The sequence below is a fragment of the Didymosphaeria variabile genome (genome assembly GCF_027946475.1).
Source record: "Didymosphaeria variabile strain IMI 356815 chromosome Unknown scaffold_5, whole genome shotgun sequence".
Lineage (NCBI taxonomy): Eukaryota > Fungi > Ascomycota > Dothideomycetes > Pleosporales > Didymosphaeriaceae > Didymosphaeria > Didymosphaeria variabile.
Window position 1 is genome coordinate 1,598,550 of NW_026611624.1, and position 26,702 is coordinate 1,625,251.

The 26,702-nt window shown below is 52.8% G+C and overlaps 9 protein-coding genes across 9 annotated transcripts; 4 read left to right on the plus strand and 5 right to left on the minus strand.

Moving 5' to 3' along the window:
• Positions 1-14: 14 nt before the first annotated feature.
• N0V89_006997 (uncharacterized protein) lies at positions 15-438 on the plus strand (the record flags this gene model as incomplete). Its single annotated transcript, XM_056215763.1, has 2 exons — positions 15-207; positions 413-438. The coding sequence occupies 2 exons, from the start codon at positions 15-17 to the stop codon at positions 436-438; spliced, it is 219 nt and encodes a 72-aa protein (XP_056070010.1).
• A 605-nt stretch (positions 439-1,043) lies between these two features.
• Positions 1,044-1,589, minus strand: N0V89_006998 (uncharacterized protein; the record flags this gene model as incomplete). Its single annotated transcript, XM_056215764.1, has 1 exon — positions 1,044-1,589. One exon carries the CDS (start codon positions 1,587-1,589, stop codon positions 1,044-1,046), a length of 546 nt encoding a protein of 181 aa, XP_056070011.1.
• A 1,641-nt stretch (positions 1,590-3,230) lies between these two features.
• dak1 (dihydroxyacetone kinase Dak1) lies at positions 3,231-5,214 on the plus strand (the record flags this gene model as incomplete). The annotated part of the gene is made up of 5 exons (XM_056215765.1): positions 3,231-3,237; positions 3,448-3,808; positions 3,867-4,498; positions 4,547-4,681; positions 4,727-5,214. 5 exons carry the CDS (start codon positions 3,231-3,233, stop codon positions 5,212-5,214), a joined length of 1,623 nt encoding a protein of 540 aa, XP_056070012.1.
• Positions 5,215-5,342: 128 nt separating this feature from the next.
• On the minus strand, positions 5,343-5,801 carry SMD2 (mRNA splicing protein; the record flags this gene model as incomplete). The annotated part of the gene is made up of 3 exons (XM_056215766.1): positions 5,343-5,643; positions 5,699-5,731; positions 5,782-5,801. The coding sequence occupies 3 exons, from the start codon at positions 5,799-5,801 to the stop codon at positions 5,343-5,345; spliced, it is 354 nt and encodes a 117-aa protein (XP_056070013.1).
• A 680-nt stretch (positions 5,802-6,481) lies between these two features.
• On the plus strand, positions 6,482-10,200 carry N0V89_007001 (uncharacterized protein; the record flags this gene model as incomplete). Its single annotated transcript, XM_056215767.1, has 2 exons — positions 6,482-6,517; positions 6,820-10,200. 2 exons carry the CDS (start codon positions 6,482-6,484, stop codon positions 10,198-10,200), a joined length of 3,417 nt encoding a protein of 1,138 aa, XP_056070014.1.
• A 1,464-nt stretch (positions 10,201-11,664) lies between these two features.
• Positions 11,665-12,733, minus strand: N0V89_007002 (uncharacterized protein; the record flags this gene model as incomplete). Its single annotated transcript, XM_056215768.1, has 2 exons — positions 11,665-12,585; positions 12,650-12,733. The coding sequence occupies 2 exons, from the start codon at positions 12,731-12,733 to the stop codon at positions 11,665-11,667; spliced, it is 1,005 nt and encodes a 334-aa protein (XP_056070015.1).
• An 870-nt stretch (positions 12,734-13,603) lies between these two features.
• Positions 13,604-15,302, plus strand: PUB1 (E3 ubiquitin-protein ligase pub1; the record flags this gene model as incomplete). Its single annotated transcript, XM_056215769.1, has 5 exons — positions 13,604-13,945; positions 14,020-14,148; positions 14,205-14,852; positions 14,910-15,048; positions 15,106-15,302. 5 exons carry the CDS (start codon positions 13,604-13,606, stop codon positions 15,300-15,302), a joined length of 1,455 nt encoding a protein of 484 aa, XP_056070016.1.
• A 4,028-nt stretch (positions 15,303-19,330) lies between these two features.
• Positions 19,331-20,845, minus strand: N0V89_007004 (uncharacterized protein; the record flags this gene model as incomplete). Its single annotated transcript, XM_056215770.1, has 1 exon — positions 19,331-20,845. One exon carries the CDS (start codon positions 20,843-20,845, stop codon positions 19,331-19,333), a length of 1,515 nt encoding a protein of 504 aa, XP_056070017.1.
• A 4,296-nt stretch (positions 20,846-25,141) lies between these two features.
• On the minus strand, positions 25,142-26,667 carry hob1 (BAR adaptor protein Hob1; the record flags this gene model as incomplete). Its single annotated transcript, XM_056215771.1, has 5 exons — positions 25,142-26,232; positions 26,284-26,303; positions 26,352-26,446; positions 26,541-26,573; positions 26,632-26,667. 5 exons carry the CDS (start codon positions 26,665-26,667, stop codon positions 25,142-25,144), a joined length of 1,275 nt encoding a protein of 424 aa, XP_056070018.1.
• Between the last annotated feature and the right edge of the window lie 35 nt (positions 26,668-26,702).

Consider the following 26,702-nt stretch of genomic DNA (forward strand, 5'->3'; position numbering starts at 1 on the left):
GACACCTCAACACAATGCTCTTCTCCAAGCCCATTGTCGCCCTTGCCGGTCTTCTTTCCTCCACTACCCTTGCAAGGGTCCAATCCCTTGAGACCGTCTACCTGGTCAACTGCGGGACTTCGTACTCCGACATGGACTACTACGCCGAATGCCACACCAGCTTCGCCGGCTCCTGGCCTAAAGAGCAGTGCAAGGTGTCTGGCAGCGGTGAGTATTTGCCTTATGTCTATTCCCCATACGGAAACTGACAACGCTTTCATCAGGCACGACTTGGTGGGAAGGTGCATCCCGTAGCTGCAATTTTGGCTCTACAACATTCAATTCGGACGTTGATGCGAACGCATCCAGCAAGCCTGCGCACTCGGTCGTCGGTTGGAAAAAAACAGCTTCCATGAGTATACTTGTAGGAAAGAGCAGGACTTCCGTCTGTTGTTATAAGAAGAATGGACTGGAATGCAGGAGTGTCTACTAATGCACTTGCCAGGTCTAGGGGGCATGCTATGACGGGTGAGTGAGTCCTTGGAAGGGGAGGAAGGGAGGCGGAACGGTGCACAGGAAGCGGTGGGTGGGTGGCATCGCACGTGCTGATTGTAGTCGCTCTTTTGGGAAGTAAACTATCAGGAGAACATGCCTTAATATCAACTAGGAACGCTCTTTTCCGTATCAGGAATGACCAATATTTATGAGCCTGCCTTCGGAGTTCAAGAGTTCCAATTGTTCAGCCTCATATCACTCTACCGAAAATGATTTATTTTACTTCAATGAAAACGAAGTTAGTCGGATTATAACTACGACTACGGGTTATCTAGAGAGCCAAGCTAGCCATGTAATCGTTATATCTGCACTCATGAACACTACCCGCAACATCTGCCACACCACACTGAAGGCAGGGTAAGGTCTGACACCTTTACCAACGACGTTACCAAAGAATTCGTGTCTCGGGTGCGCCCCTTGTGCACTTTACTTAATGTGTGACTTGCAGGTCCATTGATGACAAGAAGAAGATGCCATGATACTCATACAAGGTCTGCTGCCTACTGAATCTAGAGGTCAGGAGGAATGGATACCGGAGCGGTGGTGCGCGAGTTAGGGTTGTACCGAAGAAGCTCGATAAGCTTGCGACGCTTCTCCTCGTTGGCCTTATTCTCAGCCTCCTTCTGCGCGACCTCTTCCATGTGGATGTCCCAGAAGCCGCAGGCCTTTGCGACTTCGTCAACTTCAGCATTGTAGTCCTCGCGAAGCTCATCGGTGCGAGAGACAGTCATTGCAGGTTCAATGATGGCAGCAGACGGCTTGCTATCGAACTGGGCCGGCCAGTTCGAAGGATCAGATGACTTGGTGCCCCAATCCTTACCATGACCAATGCCAATGACGTTACGCCATCCATCGTAGGAGATCTCACCGGTCGGCTGGGCGTGGCTCGGGAGATTGCTCATGTTGGTGAGCGTCGAATCTGAAAAGAAGAGGTCGAAAGGTTTTTCTGCAGTTGTGATTTGGAGCCCATAATGGGGGTAGCTCTTGATATATAGTCGGAGGGAGAGAAGCCCCGTGTGGAAGGTGGAGCTATAGTAAGTGAAATAAAATAACATCGTGAAGCTCGATCGGGTCACATTATTCGACTCTCAAGCCTGCTGACTCGATATAGAATAGAGGTAGTTTGAGCCCGCATTATGAAGCGAAGGGAGTCCTTTTATGATCAGTAGCCCTACAGAGAGAGACTATTGGGCAGTATGCGTGTTGTTCAGTTAGCGCTTTAGTCTAGTGCTTAGACATTGAGAGAAACCTTGTCTCTGGTATTCCCAAGTGCCCGGGCCTCTTTATGTTAAGGAAAGAACTTCTTAGATACGGAGAGGTGTTCAAATCATGTGTAGCTTCGCAAATTCTAGATATTCAGACGATTGTAAACCTACGATGAGATGTACTGTTTCCAAAGTTACACAATACTAACATCTTCAAGGACCTTCAATATACCACTAGAAATGAACTCCCGAGATACGGCCTGCACAGCATGGGCTCAACGAAGTCTCGTTTAGGTACTGCAGGCGTCAATGGATGACCTTTATTCCACATTCGGACCGAGCGTCGAGGCAGGTCAAGAGACAGCGTTTGAGATCTTTGAGCTGTTGAGACTGGACAGTATGGTCCGCATAGGTGAGCATTCTTCACGCCGTCTTCTGCGGCCGGCCATCGTGAGCTAGCTATGTTTGAAACTTGGTCGATAAGACGAGGATGTGTATGGCGCTAGTGGTGAAATTGCTTTTGTCGCAGGGAAACAAAGATTGTGGTCAGCCTATATGGGGCATTGGCTACGGCAGACGGTAGTTTAACCATTGTTTCCCGACAATGTAACAACAGATGACCTGAGTACATTTGTGGCATTATCATGGTCCACAGATCTGACTTCCTTATGAGTGCATGCTTACTATCAGCATGTAGATGTGGCGATGATGATCCGAAGGAGAAACTCACGGTTAGTGTTCGTCTTTGGTGTGACGCTATATCTTACTTCTTTTTAACACGATCCGCGAGCTCACACTTGATTTTGTGAAACTGACGACATTCTGATCTTCAAGTTAATCCTGGAATCAATGGCGATAAGAAGTGTCTGCGCTGTCAGCAGTGAGAGGAGAGCAGAGTCGAGTGACCCCAACAAATGCAAAGCATTATTCACATACTATACCAGAATGCGAAAACAATGCCACATGAATGCCTACGGCAATGCTCGCCTGACCAGTCGATCACTCAGCACTGCAAATCACCAAGCCCCACACTGTTCCAGACCGACCTCCTTCTAACCGCAGCAGGCCCGTCCCAAAACACAACACCAAGAGACGTCGCAGAAAAAACATCGTAAAGTCAACATCCATCACCGAAAGCAGTGGGCGGGGGGCTATAACTTCCGCATCGGGAAGCGCACGCGCTGGGTACCCGAGGAAACGGCGACCCCACCAGCACGCGTCTACCCCTCAGCGCGACCCCACCCATCTCCAAACCTGTCGTTCCCGCTGCCGGCGGCCTGGCCCAGTGACAATCGTACGGGTCTCCGTCCGCCCGCGACGTGATTCGACATGGCGATACCAATTCTAATAAGCGCGCCTGCTCGCAGGTGCCGTGTTCCTTTCTTCTCCCTAATTTCTCTTGCGCAACACGGTACATTCATTCGGACTACGCCTACTTGTTTGAATAACTACGCGCAGAGCCATTGCTAGGCGCAATCGCAAGCCGCAAGCATGTCGGGTGAGTATACCCGCTCACACCACCCCAACAAGCTGTGAATTGATTGTCCTGAATTAACTGACAGCCACCAGCAAAACACTTCATCAACGACCCGACACATCTCGTCAAGACCGCCCTGCAAGCCCTCACCCACACCAACCCCTCCGTAACCGTCGACCTCCCAAACAAAATCGCCTACCATTCCCCCCTCCACGTCACAGGTCTCCATAGTTAGCGGCGGTGGCTCCGGGCACGAGCCGTCATTCTCCTCCTTCGTCGGAAGCGGACTTCTCTCCGGCGCGGTCGCAGGAACTATCTTCGCGTCGCCAAGCGCGGAACAGGTCCGGAGATGTATCCTGCACCGCGTGGACAAGACTAAGGGGGTTTTGGTCGTGGTGATGAATTATACGGGGGATGTGCTGAACTTTGGAATGGCGGTTGAGAAAGCGAGGAGTAGGGGTGTGGAGGTGGATATGGTGGTGGTAGGGGATGATGTGGGTGTGGGACGGAAGAGGGGTGGAAAAGTCGGCAGAAGAGGGATTGCGGGGACGTGTCTAGTTCAGAAGATTGCTGGAGCGTTGGCAGCGAAGGGGTGAGTGTGGATGTGGCGTGGACGAAGAATGGACCGAGTTTGCTGATGTTGATTGCAGTGCGAGCCTTAAAGACGTGTCGCGGATAGCGCAGTTGACAGCCGATAATATCGTGTCCATTGGATCATCGCTCTCGCACGTCCACGTCCCTGGGCGCAAGCTTGATGGCAGCGAAGATGAGCTCAAAGAGTCGGAGATCGAGATCGGAATGGGCATTCACAACGAGCCTGGTTCCGAGCGACAGACGACTGATCTGCCAGAGCTTGTGAAGACTATGTTGTCTTATTGTCTAGACAGGTCAGACAAGGATCGGAACTTCTTGGACATCTCCGAGAAAGATGAAGTTGTCTTGCTGGTCAACAACCTCGGCGGCGTGAGCGCGCTGGAATTGGGAGGTATTACCAACGAAGTCGTAGAGCAGCTTGCGAATGACTGGAAGATTAAACCTGCCAGGATACTGTCGGGGACATACATGACCAGCCTGAATGGCTTGGGATTCAGCATCAGTTTGCTCAAGGTCACGGATACCGGACTGGGCGCTGACTCTTCCATGATAGAGTTGCTAGATGCGCCTGCGGAGGCGACTGGCTGGAGTGCTGCAGTAAGCAGCGGCACATGGGCGAAGGGCGCACAGTTGGCGAAGGCAAGAAGGGGGTCCGATGAGGACGAAGCGGAACCAAGCAATCTACGACGTAAGCACAATGCCGTTCAAGGACAGGCAAACACTAACATCGTGTCAGTGGACTACGGCTTTGCAGAATCGGCGTTAAAAACAGGTCTGGCGAGACTGATTGCAGCAGAACCGGACGTCACAAAATACGACACAATCGTCGGAGACGGTGACTGTGGGATTGGATTGAAGAGAGGCGCCGAAGGTATTTCAATCGCATCTTTTCGTTCCCGTCACTAACGCGAGGCAGCCATTTTGCAGATGTTGGAGCAAGCGAAGCAAACTGATGATCCTCTGATCTTCTTGCAGAACGTGATTCAAGTCGTTGAACTGGCCATGGACGGAACTTCCGGTGCCATCTATGCTATCTTTTTGAACGCGCTTGCCCACGGTCTGCGACAGAATTCGCCTTCGTCACCGACACCTATCACACCACAAATCTGGGCGAAAGCGCTCGAATCCTCTGTGCAAGCGTTGGGCAGATACACCCCTGCCAAACCAGGAGACCGAACGTTGATGGACGCGCTGTATCCATTCGTAGACACACTCTCGAAAACAGGAAACGTAGACTCGGCTGCCAAAGCGGCGGATCAGGGAGCGCAGGGTACGAAGGGGATGAAGGCCAGTCTTGGACGAACGGTATACGTCGGCGGCGAGGGCTGGGAGAATGTGCCAGATCCAGGTGCGCATGGTCTTGCAGAGCTGCTACTGGGCCTCAACGAGGGATTGAAGAAGTGAAGAACCGTATAATGCATTGCCGATGGTGCGACTTTCTTGTATTTTTAGGACCAAAACTCCTTTGTCGCAATGAAACATCCTTGATCCAATTCCTTTCCCCGTGCCTCCGAACGACCTCATTGGGTATCTTAACTGAGAAGAACGAGGATGACGGAATCGCCGCGCAAGAACATCTTGCTGATGAATCTGTCCTTGTTGACCTTGCGACCGAGCTGTCCATTTGCCAATCGGGGTGTCTCCGTCCACATCTCTTTTGCATTCTCCAGGACCATATTGCAGTGACGGTCGAAGGCTTTTACGCGGGCGAGTAGCTTGCGGTTGTTGCGGCAGGAAATGAGGACTTGAGTACGCGTGCGAACAGCTGTTTGCAAGATTGAGAGGGGACCGGTCGTGAGTTCGTGTTCCTCAACTTGCGCGACTTCATATTCGCTGGAAGGAAGGTCAGCGCAAAGCAAGCTAGCATGGAGTCGGCTGCGATACGTACGTCAACTCCGCGCGGGGCTTGGAGATGAGCTCCCTGTTTAATGTCAGCTTTTGCTATGCGCCAGAGTATATCTCATCACATACTGGAGCTTTGCGTCCACCATGTTATATGTCAAGCTGTTTGGAGTGAGGGGTCGAGGTGCGATGATTTTGATCCTGCTGCACGTGAGCAAGTGCTGCCTGGACCGATTGCGTGCGGAAAACGAGCCGGAGAGGGTCGATGTCCGAGTAAAGGCGAGGCACGGGCCAGCAAGAATTGACTCGGCAAGAGATCTGAGCGCGCGACACCACGGCAACGGCTATGAAGGTGGGCAAGTTGTATCAGCGATGAAGCGGAAGTTCAATAGCGCCTAGCGGTGGATAGTTTCTGCGGCACCGAGAGCCAATCAACGCGTGTGTCACGTCTTAGTCACGCAAGCTGCCGGACGGAGCTTGTGCGTCCAAGCTCGACCATCTTGAACTCTCATCGTCGCGCTCAGGCGCTTGTATGACGCGCTTTTTCTCCTCCTCTTGCGTAAATCGGGTCGTTGGGGCCTGTAACCAGCTTTGCCATAGCGAACGCTCTGATTTTATACTCGATTAATGCCCGCGTCCGCCGTTTTTCCACTCGCGTGCTTCAATAACGCGTCTTCGCGACCCATGGACGCAGTTCGCAGTGCTTGCCAGCCACGCCGATCTGATCGCGATACGCCAACACTGACCACCTCCCTTGACACTTCCACCACTTCGACTCTCCTTTGCTCACCACACCTGCTCTGGCCTGTCATCATTCTCGTCGGCAGCCATGTCGACACCATCGCCAGGTGTTGAAGGTGCTGCCGTCCAACATGCTGCCGCCGACGCCGACACGGAAGGCGCGAACGACATCCCGCGACGGCTAATGCGAGGCAAGCACCACTAGCGAGGCAATAAGAGTGCCGCCTAACTAATCATCTTACAGTCAAGGTACTCTACACGTTTGACGACCAGAACATATCAAATTGCCTTGCCCGCTTACCGAACGCGTTGAGCGTCCCTACTGTTTCCCTGGACGAGACGACGCAGGTGGGCGTTATCGAGCTCAAGACCTGTATTCAGGCTATTGTGTCAGCAAGGTAGGTCATGTGCACTGCAGTTTTACAGCTGATCAGAGGCTCACACCACGCCTTCAGTCCGGAACTTGTCGCCAAGCTTGGTCATGATTACACCGTATACGCCTACGACTTTTCCGAGTACGAAACGCCCCTTGTCGGACAAGGCATGCTATCATGGATCCTTGCCTCTGCCTCTATAACGCCCAATGCCCCCGCCGAGGAATCACAAACTATGGTCACCGGTCGCGTTTGCAAGAACATCCTAGGCCTCTTTTCGAATGGCATCAAGGAGACGCTGGAGGTCAAGCTCAAGCTTGTTCCTGTTCCGACCTGCATGCAGAGCGAATACGTGGAGAATATGGAGCGGTATCATAGCCTTAGCAAGATCATGCCTGAAGGAATGGACTACAAGGAGTGGGCAGAGTTTCTCAAAGCAAACCCGGCCATTGGTCAACTAGCCCAACCCACGCCCATGGATGCCCCATCGATGACGGAAAGCATGTCCACGAATGCGATCGAATCCTTCAATGAGTTGATGAGGAACAATTCGTTCCATGGCCATCATCGCTTGTCTTTCAGTGCTCATGACACCCGAGCTTCTAGTCCCGCCATGAGCACGGTGTCTGCGTACCCGTACCAAATGCACCCAGAATACCGTCCCGCTTCGCAAGCGTCTTTCTACAGCGAATCCGCCGCAAATTCGCCTTACTACCCGTCCGCAACCGATCCCAATCTCGAGCAGGCCGACGAGGGCCCGCCTAAAAAGAGGGCTCGTGTAACAAAAGCGAAGAGACCAAAGAAGACAGCCTTAGGTCCCAATATCGAATCGCTACGGGTGACTGCTAGTACTGCAGCATCTGTGCGACTGCACCGTCCGGTACCTCTTAATGCTAGCGCTGCGGTGTCAGCCGAACAAGTACCGCGTGCGCCCACACCACGTCCACGTCATGCTGGGTCGCACTCGAATGAATCTCGCGTTCCAGCTCCAAGCCTGCTACGAAACGCGTCGATGGAAGAAACTCGTCCCTACGTGTCGCCATACGACAGCGGCATCTTCTCGGACAACGCCATAGATTCTGCAGATGACGATAAAGGTGACAGTCCTTCGGATACTCCCCCGAACATGCCCTCTTCACCTCCTATGCTATCCGAGCATGTTGCTTCCCCCGCTCCCTCCAGTCCTGAACTTCCCATGCTCCCTCCCCCCAATGATTCTGGGTTCGCGAGTGACATGGCTAGTGCTCACAATGAAGAAGGAAGAAAAGCGTACGACAACAGTGGAGTTCCTGCGGCGCCTGAGGTGCGTACGCGCAAGAAACGAGATAGTTCAAAACGCCCTTGGTCTGAAATCAACCCTGGGCCTAGCAACCTCTTACCGACCTCCGAGATTCGAACAGATCGACCAGGACATAGCAAGAAGGAACCCGAATCGAAGCCAATTGACCCGAACCTACTGAAACATTTTTTGAACCACTATGGGACAAACGATTCAAATGGCGTATCGCAGAGTATCGAAACAACAGGAAACAACGTTGAAAAGCCTCCCGTCGAGATCTTCTCGTCTAAAGATGCCCCGACAGGCCCATCGCCGCCAGCAGACACAGCAACAACATCTGCCATTCGACAACCAGAACTCCGCGTAGGGACTCCCAGTCTCCCCTTACCGCCTCCCAAAGCAGCTAGAGGATTGGTCAGATCGCAAACATGGGCTGGTGAGCCTATGTCAGATGCCGCAGGCCCTGATGATGCTAGACCGAAACAGCCTCGAAGTGGGTCCGGTGCAAGACGACAAACGAAAGTGCTCATCAAGGAGAAGTTGGAGGAAGCCATCATCAAGGGCCACTTGCCGACTTTTTGCAACAACTGTGGGCAGATCGAGACGCCAGCTTGGAGACATGCATATACGCGGGTTGTGAATGGGACCCCACAAAACATCGAGTTATCTTCGAAAGGCAACGCCATCGTGGCATATGAAGTCTTGAACCCTGCGGATAATGAGGGAGTCCCCCATTACCGTATATTCAAGAACGACTTGGCGCCTGACGGATCGGAGCTAGATCTCTTTACGACTCTTACCCTCTGCAACCCTTGTGGACTATGGTTGTCGAAGAAGAATGCAATGCGACCACAGGATGTATGGGGGAAGTCCCGGGCACAAGTATCCGCAGACAAGGCGAGGAAGTTCAAGAAACCGAAAAGGACCAAGGCCGACACTGACCTTTTCACCTCTGATGCAGTTATTCCAGAGTCTGACTCAGGTCTTTTCGATTCACACCTAGAAGCAGAAGCTCTTCCTGCACTAGACGGCACCAGGGATATTCAGATGCAACCACTCTCGCAAACAGCTTGCAAAGGCTCCAAACTTGACGAGCCTACAGCGCGGGCTGCACTTGAGCGGGCCTTCCAGTCTAGCCCCGTGGGCGTCCGTAGTGGAAGCAAAGACACCCCTATCGATGTCGATGGTGATCTGACACCTAAACCCACACGCCGACTACTCTTCCCCTCACCTCGGAGACCTGGCGAAATGAAGTCGTTAGCCGACAGCAACTTGGCCAGGTCCTTGTCGGACGCAGCCATGGAGGACGGTGACAAGGAAAATTGTCCACCACCGGCAACCACTGAGGACGATGATCTGGCGCACCTCTTTGGGTCCCCCAAGGTGACGCCCCCCAAAAGCTCTTCTTTTGAGGATCTATTGAAGACACCAACACCTGGTTCACGCCAACGTGTCGCGCTCACACCCATGCGTCACGCCGATGCAATTTTGTCAACGCCTTCAAGATTCTCTCGAACGCCTAGAGGCAATGGAAGAAATGCGACGATAGCCCCAGAGACTCCCTTCACCCGGCAACTTAACGACTTACTCTCTGACAGCATGCTTCCTGGTTCGCCGTCTCAAAACTTTGACATGTCTGCTTTCGCGACTTTCAACACACCGGGCCGTAATAGCATCCTGCATTTTGGAGATTTCCTGCAAAACGACTCGTTGTCTAGCGACTTACCCGTACCGAGCAGCTCTCCACCGAAACATTTCGACTTCTCTGTCTTCGAGGACCCAAACACGAGCACGGTTGGCCTGTGGAGTGGAGCAAGCATCTTCGATATCAACGATGCGATCATGTCTGATGCACCTGTTCATGAGCAGCACAGCGATGCTCAGGACGGCAACGCTACGCCGAAAATACTTACGGTCAATGGCATCAGTCTCGACTTCTCTTCGATGATTGAAGAGGTGGTTGGAAATGTGAACCCGGAAGAGCGGGAAAGCGCAGCACCAGTGCCTACGTCAGCTGTGTCTCCGGGATGTAGACCAAATCTCGTCCCAGAGCCAGCGCCAGCTAAGCCCATAGAAACACGACCAGACCTTGTCCCCCCCGCCAGTTACCCAAACACGTGTACATCCACCGATTCCTCCGCCTGGCGAATATGACGCACCAAAGCCCCGTTGTCAGCGATGCAAACAAAGGAAGAAGGGCTGCGATCGCCAACGCCCTTGTGGACGATGTGTTAAGGCTGGTCTTGATGCAGACTGCTGCATCCCCGTCGACGAGGAACCAGCAACATCGCCTGCGTTCAGTGCCAGTGCAGAGCCAACCCGCGCAGCGCAGTACCAGGCACAGCAGCAGCCACGCCAGCAAGCCAGAAAACCCAGCGTGCCTGTGGATCCTGCACTTGAGGCTATGACGGTACCTTGTGGACCAAAGACTCATGAAGTGAGCAAAATAACCGCCGAACGAACTCCTCACATGGACGAGTCCACAGGGATTCAGGGGCGGTCACCATCGATTGCCAATGACGGCGTCCTACCGGTTTCTAGATCTGAAGTGAAGCAAGAAGTGATTACTCCTAAAAGCCTTCATGCCAACCTTGAGACCGCTCACGCTGCAGAGCCGACGACAACAGCATCAGCACCTACTCTTGATGATTTGAATACGGTTTGATTCTACCCACGTTGTGCGCAATGTACATATACCCCTTTTTTTTTGCTTTCCCAGCCACTGATTTGATGGCTTGTGTTTGATTAGTATTCGGTCAGTGTTCTGCATTTCGCACTGACCAAGCATTTTTGATCATGGCATGGCACACATGGTCTGAATTATTATGCATGGCATGGCACTGCATGAGGAAATGAAGCATGAATGTACTATACATGGAGAGGCGAGCTTCGGGAAAAAGCCGATGAAATCGCGTAGACAGATAAAATGGATTGCGTCGCTGACGCTTCAAACACTGCAACCACGACTAAAACAAAGTGCTATGACATCTCGATGTTCGTTTGTGCTGACAGCGAGCAGATTCCATTACATATGTAGTATACAGTCCGTAACGCAGCAGGTGTAGCATTCGAATGTCCTCAAACCAAGAACCATGACACGACGACCAACCGCCACGCTCATGTCTGTATCGTGTATCATCGCCATCTCGAATCCACAAGGATCGTATGGATGACAGACTGATGGCTTGCTATGGAATAGCTGTGACCAACGGACATTTACAATGAAAGGGTAAGAAAGGCAAGAAATCTAGTACATAAGATTCATGTTGCAGTTGCAGTGAATTTTTTCTAGGTGAGCTATCGAAGTAGGTATAGAATAAGGACCGAATGATTGCATAACCATATTATTTGAAGTTTTGAAGTATTTCATGAATGAACTCAATCAGCTCGTGTCACTAGCAGTGTGCAGCAACATATTGAGAGTTGAAAGACTGCTTGAAAACGGACTTCTTCCGCTTGTACGATGATTGGTATGGGTGATTTTCTAGATAGTAGAGCATGCATAGCTCGTCGAGGGTATCACTTCCCGCGAATTTACCCAAACGCCGGTTTTATATGCAATAGATGAGAAGGAGATGGGGAATGGTTTATTCAATAGAGCCGACGACGGACGATCCCTTAGTTCTCGTCGAAGCCAAAGAAGGCGTCGTCGAATTGAGTTGCCTCAGGATTCTGGTAGTCCAGGTCGAAGAGATCATCGAGGTTGTCAGAGGTCATGGTTTCGAGATTCAGCTCGTCGGTGGTGGTAGCCTGCTGGCCCGCAGTGTCCTCTTGCTTCGGGGTCGGGGTCGTGGCAGTGGCCGACTGCTGCGGCGGTGCACTTACGTTTAAGTCGGGCATGTCCGTCATGTTGAAGTCAAGGTCGAGGGTGGAGGCATTGTTCTGGCCTGCGGTGTCATCCGCACCGTCCTTAGCAAAGTCTTCGAGCCCACGCAGGAGCCCGTCGGACGGTTGCGTACCCAGGGTGAAGTCAAGGTCGGCATCCGCGTCTGGATTAAGATCGCCTTGGTCGTTGCCGGCATCGCCTGAAGTGTCCATTGTGCTCTCGCCGAACATGGCATCAAAGTCAAACTCGCTCTCTTGCATACCCCCGAGGTCGTCTGTATTCTCCATAGACACATCTGCAGGCGGGGTCGGCTCCTTCGGCGTGGGCTCCTTCTCCACCGCAGGCTCGACTTTGACGGGCTCTGTAGGCTCGGCTTTGACTGGCACAGGCGACGCTGGTTTGGCAGGAGCGGGTGGTGCTGCGACTTCCTCCTTCGGCGGCGCTGGGATGTTCTTGGACTCGGTTGCCAGTCGCGCCTTCTCTGCCTCCTTCTGTTTGGCCGCAGCTTCCTTCTCCTTCCTCTGGGCCCTCATATGGGCGAGGTCGCGCCGCAAGACGGCTTGCGCATGGCGGATCTCGTTTTCAAGCTCGTCGAGCGAATCGTGAAAGCGCTCGCTGCCGGCGGAGACGGCGCGCTTCAGCTGGAACTGCATCTTGGCGGACTCTGCGGGCGCCTGCTTCACGGTTTTCATGTAGCGGCCACTGGTTATGAGCTGCACGCGGGTCAGGGCAAGCTCGGGGGAGCCGGTGTGCGGGGCATTCATTCGGACGTACTACGAGGTTCATCATGGCCTGCATGTTCTCGAGCGCATGCGGCGGGCCGGCCTGCTTCTGCGGCTCCTGCGGCGCATTGCTGGCCATGGCGACGGTGCTGCTGCTGTCGTCTCGTCGCCGTTGTCGGGGCGCCAGGACAGGACAAGGTGAGGCAGGGCAAGGCAAGGCGCGCGCGGAGCTGGACAAGCCGCGGCGGCCTCGACAGCTTGGGTGCATGAAGCGAGCAGAACGAGGGACCAGGCTAAAATTGCGCAGCCGCTAACTAAGCGCTCCCGTGTATCAGACATCCCCATCGAGGCCTCAATACCGCGCCCACGTCACGTAAGGCTGGCAGCCTGCGTTTGCTGCATCGTTCCGCGACTCGTCGAGGCCTGCGAAGCGGTCCTTTTCGCGTCATCCTTCGCAGATGTTTGCAGGCGCATCCTTCCGGACCAAGTGCGCCCTGAGGGCTGGCCACTGTCGCCGTCCACGCCCTCGATGTGCATACCCTGTATTTTACACGGCCCAAGGCTGCAACGGGCCGTAGGGGTTTAGCGCTGGCTGTCACCCTAAAGAATCGCAGACTTCGACCTCCCTCCTCTCCTCTCTCACCCCACAGTGGATCAAGCCTGACCAAGTCTCATCGTCCTTCGGTGTCGGTGTCGCTTTCCTGTCTTCCTGCGCCCTTTCCTATTTCTCTTTCTCTTTCCTTCCGCATTCGAGTGTCTTGTCGGTCGCGCCTCCCTCTTGCGCTTACTTTCCTTGCCGCCTGGGTCGTGCCGTCCAAGACCGTCCTCCCCACCGCGTAGTACCCACGTCCGTCGTCGCGTGTCTTGTACACGGTAGCCTTAGTGTCGCCCGATACCTCGCTTGCGCCTGACGAATTTCGGTTCTCCGTACTCTCAGCCTTCTCGCGCATCTTCTCGTGGTGCACCTAGAATAATTACCATGGCCGACTCTGCCACCTCGCAACCTCAGATGCCCCCGCCCTCTGCCTCTGCCGGCGCCCCTGGCTACGATGGGGGTGCTCCAGGCCAGCCCCAGCAGCACATGCCTCCGCCGCCGCTGGCGCCCGTCATCATCCCCCAGAACACGAACCCCATCCCGACGGCCATCAGCTCGCCCATGAGCGCCGGTGTCATGTCTCCCACCAGCGGGGGCGCTGGCTACGTTCCCCGCCGCGCGGCTCCCGAGCCGAACAAGAGAGCATTGTATGTCGGAGGGTTGGACCCTCGCGTGACTGAGGATGTGCTGCGTCAGATCTTCGAGACGACGGGTCACGTCCAGAGCGTGAAAATTATTCCAGACAAGAACGTTAGTGTAATTCTACCATTCACCAGCGGTTGCTCCGGCCACGCGCCGGTAGCGCCGACCTAGCTAACTTGACCCCATAGGCTGTCGAGACTAATATGGGCGTGCAGTTCAGTCAAAAAGGCTTCAACTACGGCTTTGTGGAATTTGACGACCCTGGCGCTGCCGAACGCGCAATGCAGACCCTCAACGGCCGCCGCGTGCACAACAATGTACGTACAACCTTTCAGCCCCGCGACTACCCCGCGCTCGTGCTGACAGATGCTAGGAAATTCGCGTCAATTGGGCGTACCAGTCCAACAACACGGCCAAGGAAGACACCTCGAACCACTTCCACATCTTCGTAGGCGATTTGTCCAACGAGGTCAACGATGAGGTTCTTCTCCAAGCCTTCTCGACCTTCGGCCCTGTCTCTGAGGCACGTGTCATGTGGGACATGAAGACGGGAAGGTCGCGCGGATACGGTTTCGTCGCTTTCCGCGACCGCGCTGACGCTGAGAGAGCGCTCAGCTCAATGGATGGCGAGTGGCTCGGTTCTCGCGCGATCCGCTGCAACTGGGCGAACCAGAAGGGTCAGCCTTCCATCTCCCAGCAGCAGGCCATGGCGTCCATGGGAATGACGCCGACCACTCCCTTCGGACACCACCACTTCCCCACGCACGGCGTGCAGAGCTATGACATGGTCGTTCAGCAAACCCCGCAGTGGCAGACTACTTGCTACGTTGGCAACCTCACTCCTTACACCTCTCAGTCCGACCTCGTCCCCCTGTTCCAGAACTTCGGTTATGTGACCGAGACCCGTTTCCAGTCCGACCGTGGCTTTGCTTTCATCAAGATGGACACTCATGAGAACGCCGCCATGGCCATTTGTCAGCTGAATGGCTACAACGTCAACGGTCGACCTCTCAAGTGCAGCGTAGGTCCTTTCTTTTCCCTTCTTCTCCGTCTCAGTCAGCTCACATATGCATTCTAGTGGGGTAAGGACCGTCCGCCGACTGGCCAATTTGATGGCTACTCCCCTCAGGCGGGTCCCAACTCGGCTTATCCGCAGACTCCAAGCCAGTACTTCCCGCAGTATGGCGCGGGACCAGGGGGTCCTATGTCACCCCAAGGTGAGCGGCACCGAAGGAAGCTCAGATATCGCAATGCACAATCTAATGCTCGGGCAGGTCCAAGCCCCGGCGGACAGCCCTTTGCCCAGACCCAAGCTGGCTTCGGCGGACCCGGCATGGCACAACCTTACCAGCAGATGCCCGGTAGCGCCGGCGGCTACAATGCTGGTCGCGGCGGCCAACCCCAGCAGCAATGGGGCCAGCAGCCGCAGGGTAACTTTAACCAGAACGGCTTCGGCGGCTACCAGGGCTGAGCAGCTACGCTGCTTGCTCCTGGGCCCCCATACATTCCTCTCTCGTGTGCGCTGTTTTATCTTCACGACATGCCTGGTTGTCTAAATTGGCGCTACCTATTTGTTTGGATAGCACCCTTATTTCCACCCATTTGGACGTTTATCCTATCATTCCCCTCATGTCTCCACGGGCTCATGTCATGCGATCATTCTGTTCTCGGTTCTATCCAAAACAGCTGTCTAGTTAGCGGGAGGATCTTGGGTGTCATGCCGTCTTTGAAAAGGCTTATGTCTGGTTTGGGTCATGTTGGCCGGGCGTACGAGTTAACCACCTGTACGTGTTTCTATCTCCGCATCGGCGGATATTACCCTCGTGTGGGTGAGCGTGTTGTCGGATTCGGATTTCAATTTCTTAATGAATCTCCTTGCGCTTTGCATCTGCCATCTCCTTTTCTATCTTCTCCACACCTCTTCGCTTGGACCGCTTAAGTTTGTTTTGATGATGACGAACGACGAAAAGAGTTGCGTTTCCTCAGTTGTCTTTGTCGTTGTGTCGTGTTGTTTTGGCGTCATACCAATACCCATCCACGAAGCGCATGCATCTCCTCTCTTCAATCAATCGAAATGTCTAGTCTGCCTCGGCTGTGTTGGCGATAGACGGCCCCAAAAGTTGTTGTATCGTAAGAGTAAATGCGGTTCATCGCCGCATTCGCAGAAATATATTGGTGTTCAACATCGTACCCTGATAGGTCCTTGTGATGGTGGAGAGAAGTAGCTTGAAAGATAGATGGCAGCGAATATCTGGTGGTGCTGCTACGGAGCTTCACTGGTGATCCAAATTTTTGCGTTCGATCGTCTTCCTGCGAGGAAGTGACTAACATTGCGTGAGGGAAGGAGGGCCGGGGCCGGGGTCCACGAACTCACGTGATGGCCAGTCCGTCCCACCAAAGCTTGGACGCGCTACCCTTCGCGTCCGAACGCGTCGTCACACCAAGGTTGATTCGTCGCTAACGCATGCGCATGCCGCTCCTTGATACACTTTCTCTGTTTCTTTCATTTGTTGTTGCGGCCTTAGCTTGCTGTATGCTCGTCGCTCTCTGCCATTTAGGCGCGTCTTTGCGATTCACCTCCGTAAAAACGTCGTCGCACCTTCCCCGTCGAACCGCGCTGCGACCTCCCCAAACCGCTCACCTCGGCTACCTTTCTACACGACCACTTTCCACCAAGACAATGTTCAAGGCCGCGGTTAAGAGCCATAGCGCTGCAGCACCAACGCACCCTTCACCAGTGCACGCGGCGCAACAAAAGCAGCAGAGCATTGCGGGGGCCTTCAATAGTCCACAAGGTGCACAGAAATCGATCGGGACGCGTCCACTATCGACCCTGTCAGGCAATGTACCGAAGCACAATCCGGAGCGGCAGAATTCGGGGCACACGCATGGAATAAAGAGAACCTCGAGCGGGTTAGCGAAGGCATTGGGCTCACAGGAGGATGCCTTCGGCTACCCCTCCCTTAACATCACAGATTTCGAGAATGATCTTACTTCTTCCTTTCACGACACCAAGACCGGCCAATCGGTCCCGCTATCGGCTGTCCTCTTTGATGAGAATGATTTCGACAGCGACATTGACCTGGATGTTGAAGACCCCGCAACCAAGACCACCGTACAATATCCGACCCTCCCGCGCACAAGCACCGCAGACTCAGCGTATCATTCCTCAACGGCACGGACGACAACGGTGCCAAAAAACGAATTGAGGAGCAGCCAACCGATACCATGGTCGTCTTCCCCGCCAGAGCACTTTAATACACCGCCCAAACCGCAACGAGTCCCGGTCCCTACAAAACGTCGCACCCTACCCTGGCTGCAAAACGGAGGTCAGGTCAAGACAGAAGCGATAGAGGAAGTGATGCAAGAAGAGCTAGAAATAAACAGACCAAAGAAGCGGAGACCAACAGAAGCCGCCGTGACAGCGACACCGGCACCGAAGTCGAGCAAGCCTGACTACCTTTGGAACACAACGCAGAGCGCTATCAAACAGCAACAGAAGACATTAAGGGAAGCAAATAAGAAGGCCGTTGCTGCCAAGGTCAATGAGGGTACGGAGGAGGATGTGAAAGCGGCCATCAAGAAGAAGAAGAAATCCACTATCCATCGCATATTCCTAAGCGAGGAGCAACAGAACGTGCTCAACATGGTCGTAGAGAGTAAGAAGAGTGTGTTCTTCACTGGTTCTGCCGGCAAGTGCAACTCCTACTCAAGCCTTTTCACCTTTATTGACCAGTGACAAGGTACCGGTAAATCCGTTCTATTACGGGAGATCATTGCGGGCCTGCGGAGGAAGTACGTTCGTGAGTCTGATCGTGTAGCCGTCACAGCTTCGACAGGCTTAGCAGCGTGTAACATCGGAGGTGTTACCTTACACAGCTTTGCTGGTATTGGTCTGGGCAAGGAACCTGTCGAAGATCTCGTCAAGAAGATTCGCCGCAACGCAAAAGCAAAGCAGCGATGGATGCGCACCAAAGTCCTTGTTATCGACGAGGTGTCCATGGTAGATGGAGATCTATTCGATAAATTGGAGCAGATCGCGAGAACTATTCGCAACAATGGCCGACCCTTCGGCGGAATTCAACTCATTATCACCGGCGACTTTTTCCAGCTTCCACCAGTACCGGAATACGGGAAGATGGCTCGATTCGCTTTCGACGCTGGAACTTGGACCACCTCCATCGAGCACACCATCGGTTTGACCCATGTTTTCCGTCAAAAGGACCCCGTCTTCGCGGGTATGCTTAACGAGATGCGCGAAGGTCGATTGACCTCCACCTCGATCGCTCAGTTCCGGAAACTCGACCGCGCCCTTCCCACTTCCGAAGATAATATCGAAGCTACGGAACTGTTCCCGACGCGCCAGGAAGTTGAGCGTGCGAACCAGGCTAGAATGAACCAACTGCAAGGTCAAATCTACGAGTTCGAGTCTCGCGATGGTGGGACGGTCGTGGACAAAGAGAAGCGCGATAAACTGCTTCAGAGCTGCATGGTACCTTCGACTATTTATCTGAAGAAGGGAGCGCAAGTCATGCTTGTCAAAAATATGGATGATACATTAGTCAACGGTTCTTTGGGCAAGGTCACAGGCTTCATGACGGAGCAGATGTTTGCATTTTACAAGGACAATGAAGACGCATTCCTAGAGGGCGCAGAGAACACGGCTGAGCTAGAAGCCCTCACCAAGCTCAAAGAGAAGGCGTTGGGTGTAAGCACCCAACAGCTTTACCCTGTTGTCCGCTTCGCCATCTCCGACGGCACGACCCGCGACCTCCTCTGCAAGCGCGAATCGTGGAAGATAGAACTACCGAACGGCGAGGTTCAGGCTTCTCGCGAGCAAATCCCTCTGATTCTTGCATGGGCGCTGTCCATACACAAAGCCCAAGGTCAGACGCTCGAGCGTGTACGCGTCGACTTGGGGAGAGTCTTCGAGAAAGGTCAAGCGTACGTCGCGCTCTCGCGTGCGACGAGCATGGCTGGCTTGCAAGTATTGCGCTTCGATGCAAAGAAAGTCATGGCGCATGAGAAGGTGCGAGCCTTCTATAGTAGTCTGAGTACGGCGGAGCATGTGGAAAGCAAGGCGAAGAAGGGGAGTATTGAGAAGCATTTGAAGATTACGAAGAGGCAGGTTGATGAGTTCTAGGCCAAATATCCGTGAAGTGGTTGGGATCGATGGTAGTCCATTATTGTGGCTCAGTGTCTTGATTAGCGTTTGTGCGACTACTGGATCAGGTGTTCGGGAGCTAGACAGCATGAGCGTGTTGACGGAGTAATCTTTATTGTGGGTGGAGTCGGTATACCTTGACGTTCAATGACAGTCTCACTCTAGCAAACATCTAGGTGGGAGGTGGGCAAGTAGTATATAGCATATGCATGTCCTTCACTCCAAATGATGCAGAATCTTACATTGTGTCCTTGCACTTCTGACTGTAATTATTCAGATCAGTCGTGTTTTAGTACTACGATGTCTTCTGCGTTCAGTCAAGCCACACATCACACTCACTGCCTCACCCCAATCCTCACCCTAAAATCAACGGGCTTCACAAACCACATATTCTGCGTCTTCCACCTCCCTTCCCGCTCCTCAAGTTCAAACTTAAACCCATTCACAATTTGCGGTATCAGCTTGCTCATCTCAAGATGCCCAATATGTCGTCCGATACAAGTCCTCGAACCCAGCCCGAACGGTAGGTAATGCGCTTCCATAATTTTCAACCGCTCCACATCCGCCTCTATCCACCTCTCGGGCCGGAAGACTGAGGCGTCAGAACCCCAAATGTCGGCGTCATAATGCGCGACCCACGTATTGAGGCCGACTTCTGCACCGGCGGGGAAGAAGTGGTTGGATATGGTAGCGCCTCCTTCGTTCACGACTCTCCACAGCGGCAGACCGGTGCCGGGGTGTAGGCGGAGACCTTCTTTGATGCAGGCTTGCAGGTACGGCATCTCCTGGCTGGCTTTGAAGGAGATGCGGTCGGGCGTGCACTTGCCTTCTGCAATGCACTGTGCAGTCTCCTCGCGCAATTTCTGCATCGCATGCGGTGTGCGAATGAGGTGGTACAGCACGCTGCTCAGACTGAGGGCCGTAGTGTCGCTTCCGGCAACGATATTGCTCATTGTCAGCGCGAAAACGTGGTAGTCCGAGATGTTGTCCTTCACCGCCTGCATGTCTAGCATCTTGTCCACGAAATCTTCTGGCTCGCCCTCCTTGCGTGCCTCTCTCTTGCCTGCGGCTCGCTCAGCCCACCGCTGAGCAAGCGCCCCCTGAGCGAACCGCATCAGATACGCTCTTCCCGCGGCGCCTGATGACGGGAACTTTTCTAGGATGGGGTACAGCCAGGGATGCAAGAAGGAATATACGCCCACCAGCGTCGAGTACACCATACTCCTGTCCAACGCCCCCATTGTATCTCCCAAGTCCCTCCCCTCATCCAAGAACCCGAAACGCTGGCCATACGTGATAGCACCAATGACATCGAACGCGTAGCACTGGAACCAATGTCCCATATCCACTGCCTCTCCACCTGCAAGTTCGCCTAATCGTCGGGCAAAGATGTCCGCACAGTCATCAACGTACGCTTCGTAGGAGAGTAAAGCGCTCATGGCGTACAGCCCCGCATATACACGGCGCGATTCGGAATGCCGCTTGATATTCCTGTCCGTGAATACCGTCCAGCGCTCCGGGCTTGGGTGCTTCCAGCCCTCGTACCAGGAGGACTTTGGCATCTTGCTCGATATGCCGTAAACAATCTTTTCGGGCGTCTTAAGGGAGTACATGTTGGGTCCGAGGCGAACTACGGGAGCGAAGTATTCGCCGGGTTTCGCATACTTACGATGCAGAGCGATAGCATCTTGCTCGTGCGTACCCTTGTAGATGTTGAATAAGTACCACAGCTTTGTAAAGCGGGCGAGGAAGGGGCCGGGGATGGAGCGGTTCGGAGAGAGAAATGCGGAGACGAGGACATAAAGAACCCGCAGGAGAGCTGCTGCGAGCGCGGCGTGAATAAAACACATTTTCCTACTCTTCTAATGATTTACGGAATGGACTGAGCAACAGTGCGCTTGCAGAATGTTATAAATGCATGGGATATGTGCGGAGATAGCGCGCATCCTCATGCTAAATGACGAAGTGTTATAGGTACCCCGCTCGGCCGAGGTGTAGTGCAGCCACAGCGGAAGCCGCAAAGAGTAAAGAGCGCAAGGTTCTAGTGTATGTTAGTTCATTCTCCACAAACCGAGAGTACTGCCGAGAGATGAGTGATGCAGCTCGACTCCACATCCCGCATGCATCCCGCATGCAGGTTCGTGTTAGCTGCAGCTCGTGAAAGCTTTGGTCCGACCACGAGAACACAAGCCATCTTGATGATTTACCTGCATGTACAATAAGTATACAATCATAAATTTGGTTACATGATATTTAGGTCAGAGGTTGCGGAGGGATCGCGCGTCGTGGAGGTGGAAGCTCCCCCTGCCGTCACCGATCGGCGGCGCAAGCATGATCGGCTCGTATGAGGAGAAAGGTTTGGAAGATGTATATGGGGAATAGACGTAAGGTGGGCGATGCAGAGATTAATTGCGCTCGTAATGCCATTAAGTTGCTCCATCGGATACTATAATTCCATCCTAGGTACCACTATTTTAAGAAAATAACTAACTTCAAGGCTATTCCCACGAACTTTACCTAACAGCACGTGATGAAAAGTGCCTAAAGTGAACGTGGAAAGCTGTAGGCTTTGAAAGACCGAGAGGCTCGTTCCTAGGCCGAAAAGGCTCGCCTTCGCGTTGAGAACGACCGGCTTGATTGAGCCAATTCGGCCCTTATCGCACCGTGCGAAGCGCCGACTTGGGAAGTTCAAAAGCTCATGACACCCACCAACAAACTTGGAGCAGAGTAGGGGACTAAGCTGACCTGGCGTTAAGCACGCCGCCTGGCTGCAAAGGAGGCAAAGTCTTACAGGAATTTTGAGAAGTACGAGAACTAAGACGAGATATTAACGCAATATTGCGAGAAGCTTGCTGTCGAGCACTGCAAATATAGGGTCGACAAGGTAGCATTATTAGCATCTAAGAAGCCTTAGATATTCTGTGTGTGCCCCCCACAAAGTATGCGACTTGTTGCTGTCTTTTTCCTTTGGCCTAAGGAGAACATGACGAAAATCCTGAGGAAGTCGAGTACGAACACATATTTCCGTACTAGTGATGGATGTAACTATTTCGTTGTGTTGTTGGAATCAGCCTTTTTCCGTGCGGTTATAACGTTACCAATAATTTCCCGCCGTCACCGTAAATCTGCATTGGTTTTATCGAAGGCTGTCACATCTAGCCTCCACTTGGAATGCCGGCCGACCCCGTCTCTATGAGTCGCATAAAATTTTGAAGTTATATGATGATAGCTCTGCATTATTAGTACTGAAACGGACTTTTACTAGCGCAGAGATAGTATGCTAACATTAGCCTAAGCATGAGTATTGATAGTAACATTACACTGTTGAGAGTAGTGGTGCTCCGTTTTACATGCTTCTTAGTCTTCTTGACTATTACACGCGTATAGCTTTCTTTCTCGAACCCTGCCTTTCAGGCAGAAAGCTTAATGAAAAATTATCGAGCATCCAGAGACACTGATCAAGATTCGTCATCCGGAGAGACTTATCCTGTCGTATGTAATGGCGGGCATACGATCCCTAGCAGTCGACATCATACTGTTGCGTGCTGGAAACGACGTGTTTCCAGGTCTCGGAACCCTGATGCAGGCAAACAGCAGCGTCTAAAATAGGTAATAGTAAGTAGGGCTGATAATAGCCTTGACAATGGCTCTTTATAGCTGTTTGTCCTAACGGCACCTGATAACTGTAAAGTTATCAAGTGGAAAGAAACGTTCTTGCAATCTACCTGAACTAAAGGAACAACAATGTAGTGAAGCCGCATTCAATCTGCTCCTGCAGCACAGTAACGTCTCCCGGCGAAAGTCCGGGAAGGGTTGCTAAACCGTTTGTGAGACACCACTGATCGCGTGAAGTAGGCCGAGTAGTCATGACTGGAGATTCCTTTAGTCCAAGATCCGCAGGCTTACTTCTCCCGGTTCCAAGTGTTACCAGTCGCTGGACGCCATTCCCAGTAACTGGTTTAGTTTAATCTAGTGCTTGGAAGAATATTCAAAATGCGCTGATGTACCGACGTTACGGTGTTCTTCTTGGAAAAGCGGGCGATGTACATATCGTTCGGTACGAACCATCAATCAAGTCTAAAGCAATCACGCATGCAGCACGATAAGACGCAGAAACACAAATGAGTGAAAGCGTACAGGCTAAGGATGATTGGTCCCTCACACGTCGTTTCCGAGCTCACATTAACAGCTTTGGAAACCCGGAAACCCGTCCCTAGCAATCTTACATCTCCCTTGGTGTACGTGGCTCCAACGCTAATCATCCCATCAACATCGCAGGGCAGCCACCTAGAATTCTGCTTTCCGTACCACCAACGATGAAGCCAATGATGCCCTCTTCAGCTCCCTTCTCTGCCAGAACCGCGGGGCTCGTAGAATCCGACTCTACTTTCATCATTTCTACCTTCGATGCAGCACTCCCGTATCTCCAATCTATCGGAGGCGAAGCGCAATTCGGTTTTATATCCTTCTCACAGCGACCTGGTTGAACCGATGACACATTGGTCCAGATCCGAGAAGCAACACATAGTCATCCTACAGAAGCTACCGATGGCTTGCACAGCTTAAATTCGAAAGAGAAGTAGAGGATGATGCATCTGCATCACCGTGTTTCTGAGGCTAGTCAGTGTCTTGTATCCATGCCCTTTGCGTTCAACCGCGAGAACTGGATACCTTCGTACCTCGCACCTGATATATTCCCGCATGTGGATGATGTTGACCTAGACGACATCGTATATATCGAAGTCATGATCACGGATAGTCGCGCCAAAGACTTGAGTCGCGAAGCTGGTGGACCTTTGATTGACAGTTTGCGATGTCACGGTAGGAGCAAAGGCAGAAAAGTATTGTATCTGGATGGCTGGGCTGGAAATGGAGGCCCGCTGATCAGATTCGTATTTTTTATTACTTGCAAACGAAAAACGCAATGCTGATGGATCGCTGGATTCAGGTACTACGAGCAGGTGGGTTTCCAGAACATGGGCGAGTTCACTCTGCCGCGATCTAACAAAGAGCCGTGGCTGGGTGCCCTTTTGCAAACGGATATCCAGGAAAGCTCCCGTACGTCTGCTATTGTGTGTCGTGCAGACGACTTTTGATTCGGTGTTCGAATATTTCAGTTCGTATTTCTAGATTTCTCGACCCACCCGTTCTCTGCGAGATACCAATCCACCCGTCTCCTTGATACTTCCCTTGGAGTACTGCCTCGGCGATGGTTGATGGAGCCGCGTAGACGAAAGCGTGCTTTTCTGGTAAATGCTTCGCCAGTGACAGCAGCACCCTGATGCTAATCATAGACACGTGGTGGTCCTCGTGTGTAAATAACCCCTAATTACAAATGGGGACGCAGCGCGCACGATGACTGAGTCTGCTTTGCTGGGGCAATGTTTGAGTCCTGGAGACGTCGGCGATGTCGCGAGAGTGGCACGTAACGCTAGCGACATAATTCTTGCTGCGAGTTGTAGAACGACTTAGAACGGAGACTTAGGGGTACGACTCTGAGCATACGAGATAGCAGACGACGTGGTAGCTGACAAAGCCACAGCCACCTATGAACATAATTGACCAACGATGCAGCCATGTTACCCATAGGACGCGGCCGCCTGCTTGAATAGGAAAGGATGCCCTACAAGAGCCCTTCAGAAGATTGTGGATCTTAGGACAAAGTCATCCCGTATATATGTTCTCGAAGTTGACTGTGCCACATTCAGCACCAGGTTTCACCGAACAATTTGAGCAAGAATCACCATAGCACCACCTGGCAGCTTCCCTCTTGTCACAAATTATCTTCAAAACCTCCAGAAGAATCTCAATGAGTATTACAACGCCCAAGAAAGAAAGAAAATTCCAATCGCGATCTCAAAGAACTTGTACTGCTGGACACTGTGCTGCGTCTGTTCAAGATGGTTCGAGCGATTTGCGTGGTATAGGATCTGATGCGTTGGATAAGTATAGATCTCAATATTTGGCTTTGAATACAAGATACGCGTCTACTTGCTCACGCGTTCGGAGCTCAATCATGCTACACAACAAGAACCGTCCCCTTCCCCGCTGAAACGAAGAATTGCCACCAAAAGCCAGAATCTATATGTATTTCTTGTCTTGCGTCTGTTTACGGATTGAATTGAACGTAATTACCTATCGTAGTATTAGCTCGTGATCCCCTTTCTGCAATGATATGTATGCATACCTGGAAACTGTCCCTGCTTGCCTCGGACTTTGCCAATCCACCACTCATTTGCATTCTCCGTCCACGTAATAAGCTCGATAACATCGCCTGTGATAAATGAAAGGTCGCCCTCGGCCTGCGCCTCATAGTCGTAGAGCGCAGTGCAGGTCCTCGCGGCCGGCACGCCGCTGAGCCTCGATGGTTTGGGTTTCGGTGGGGGTGGTGCTGCGCCCTTGGATTTAGCGGCCGATCCCCAACTTGTTGCGGATCCCGGCGGACTTGCGATCGCGCCGGCTCCTGGCGTAGGACTATAGGGTGGAGGCGGCGTGTCCGTTCCGTCTGAGATCGTGGATCTTCGTTCTGATTTGGCTTCCAGCGCTTTCGAAGCATACTTTGACCCCTGGCCCGGTTTGCGGCCGCCGGTCGTCTTGAATTTGACCATGGAAATCGCTTCTGCTTGCGCTTGTACGTCACCGCGCTTCTTCTCGTATGCGGCTTCGATGTCGAGAGTGAGGTCGAAATAGCCGATGTCGATATTTTGCATGCGCTCGTGGAGGGTGTAGAATACGTTGAGCTGCATGTAATAGAAAGACTGGAAAAGTGGTTGAATGAATTCCCGTTCCAGTTTGAAAAGCTTTGGTAGCTCGTCCTTCAAAAGATCGTTGAAGTAGTTGTAATCCTGCGTAGCTTGCTCGACGTCCGCCTCGGCACGGTACATTGCCTTCTCGTCCTTGAGTGTCTTGTCCTTCTTTTCTTCGAGCTTCTTGAGCGCCGCTCGGTGGCGGTCGTAGTCGAGCTGTTTGTGATCGCGCTTCAAAGCCACTTTCCGTACTGCCTTGATAATCTCTAATAATTGGTCCGCAGGCTTGATGACGCGCGTTTCGATCATTTCCAGCTCCGGTTTCAGCGTTTCCTGCAGTTCCCCAACAATGCCCTCGTATTCTTCACATGCTTGGATGCCTGCCTGGTTTCCTTCATCGTGAAACGAGTCGGGGTCGGACATACGCCCCGATATGGGCTTATATATTTCGGCGATGGCTTTGGAGAACTCGATCTGGTGGGTGAGCATGCCTATGCGACGTTAAGCCATGCTAGCGGTAAGTGAGATGCGAGCATACGAACCATTTATGGCTTGGAAGTACCTGCAAAGACGTTAGCACACCCACGGAAATCGAGCACAGATAGCGCACTTCTTAGATTCTTCATGAAGCTTTTTGGTCTCCTTCTCCAGCTCCTCAAAACGTCGCTCGGCATCTAAGTAGACAGCGTCCTTTGTGATCTCGCCCTGCAAGTGGCCTTGGTTAGCTTGGTGCCCCGCGATCTCGGAAGCCGGCGCAAAAGCTTGAAACCCGCGCGGAATGGTCGACAGGAGGACGCACGATATTGAAGCGTTGCTTGAACGTCTGCGGCGCCTACGCAGAACTGTCAGCCATCTTGGGCGCGCATCATGGTCGCGGAGCCAGCGCCTACCCGAGTGACGCTCTTAGTGAGACCCTTCCAGCTCATTGGTCTCGACTTTGGTGGTTCTGCTGAGAATAAAT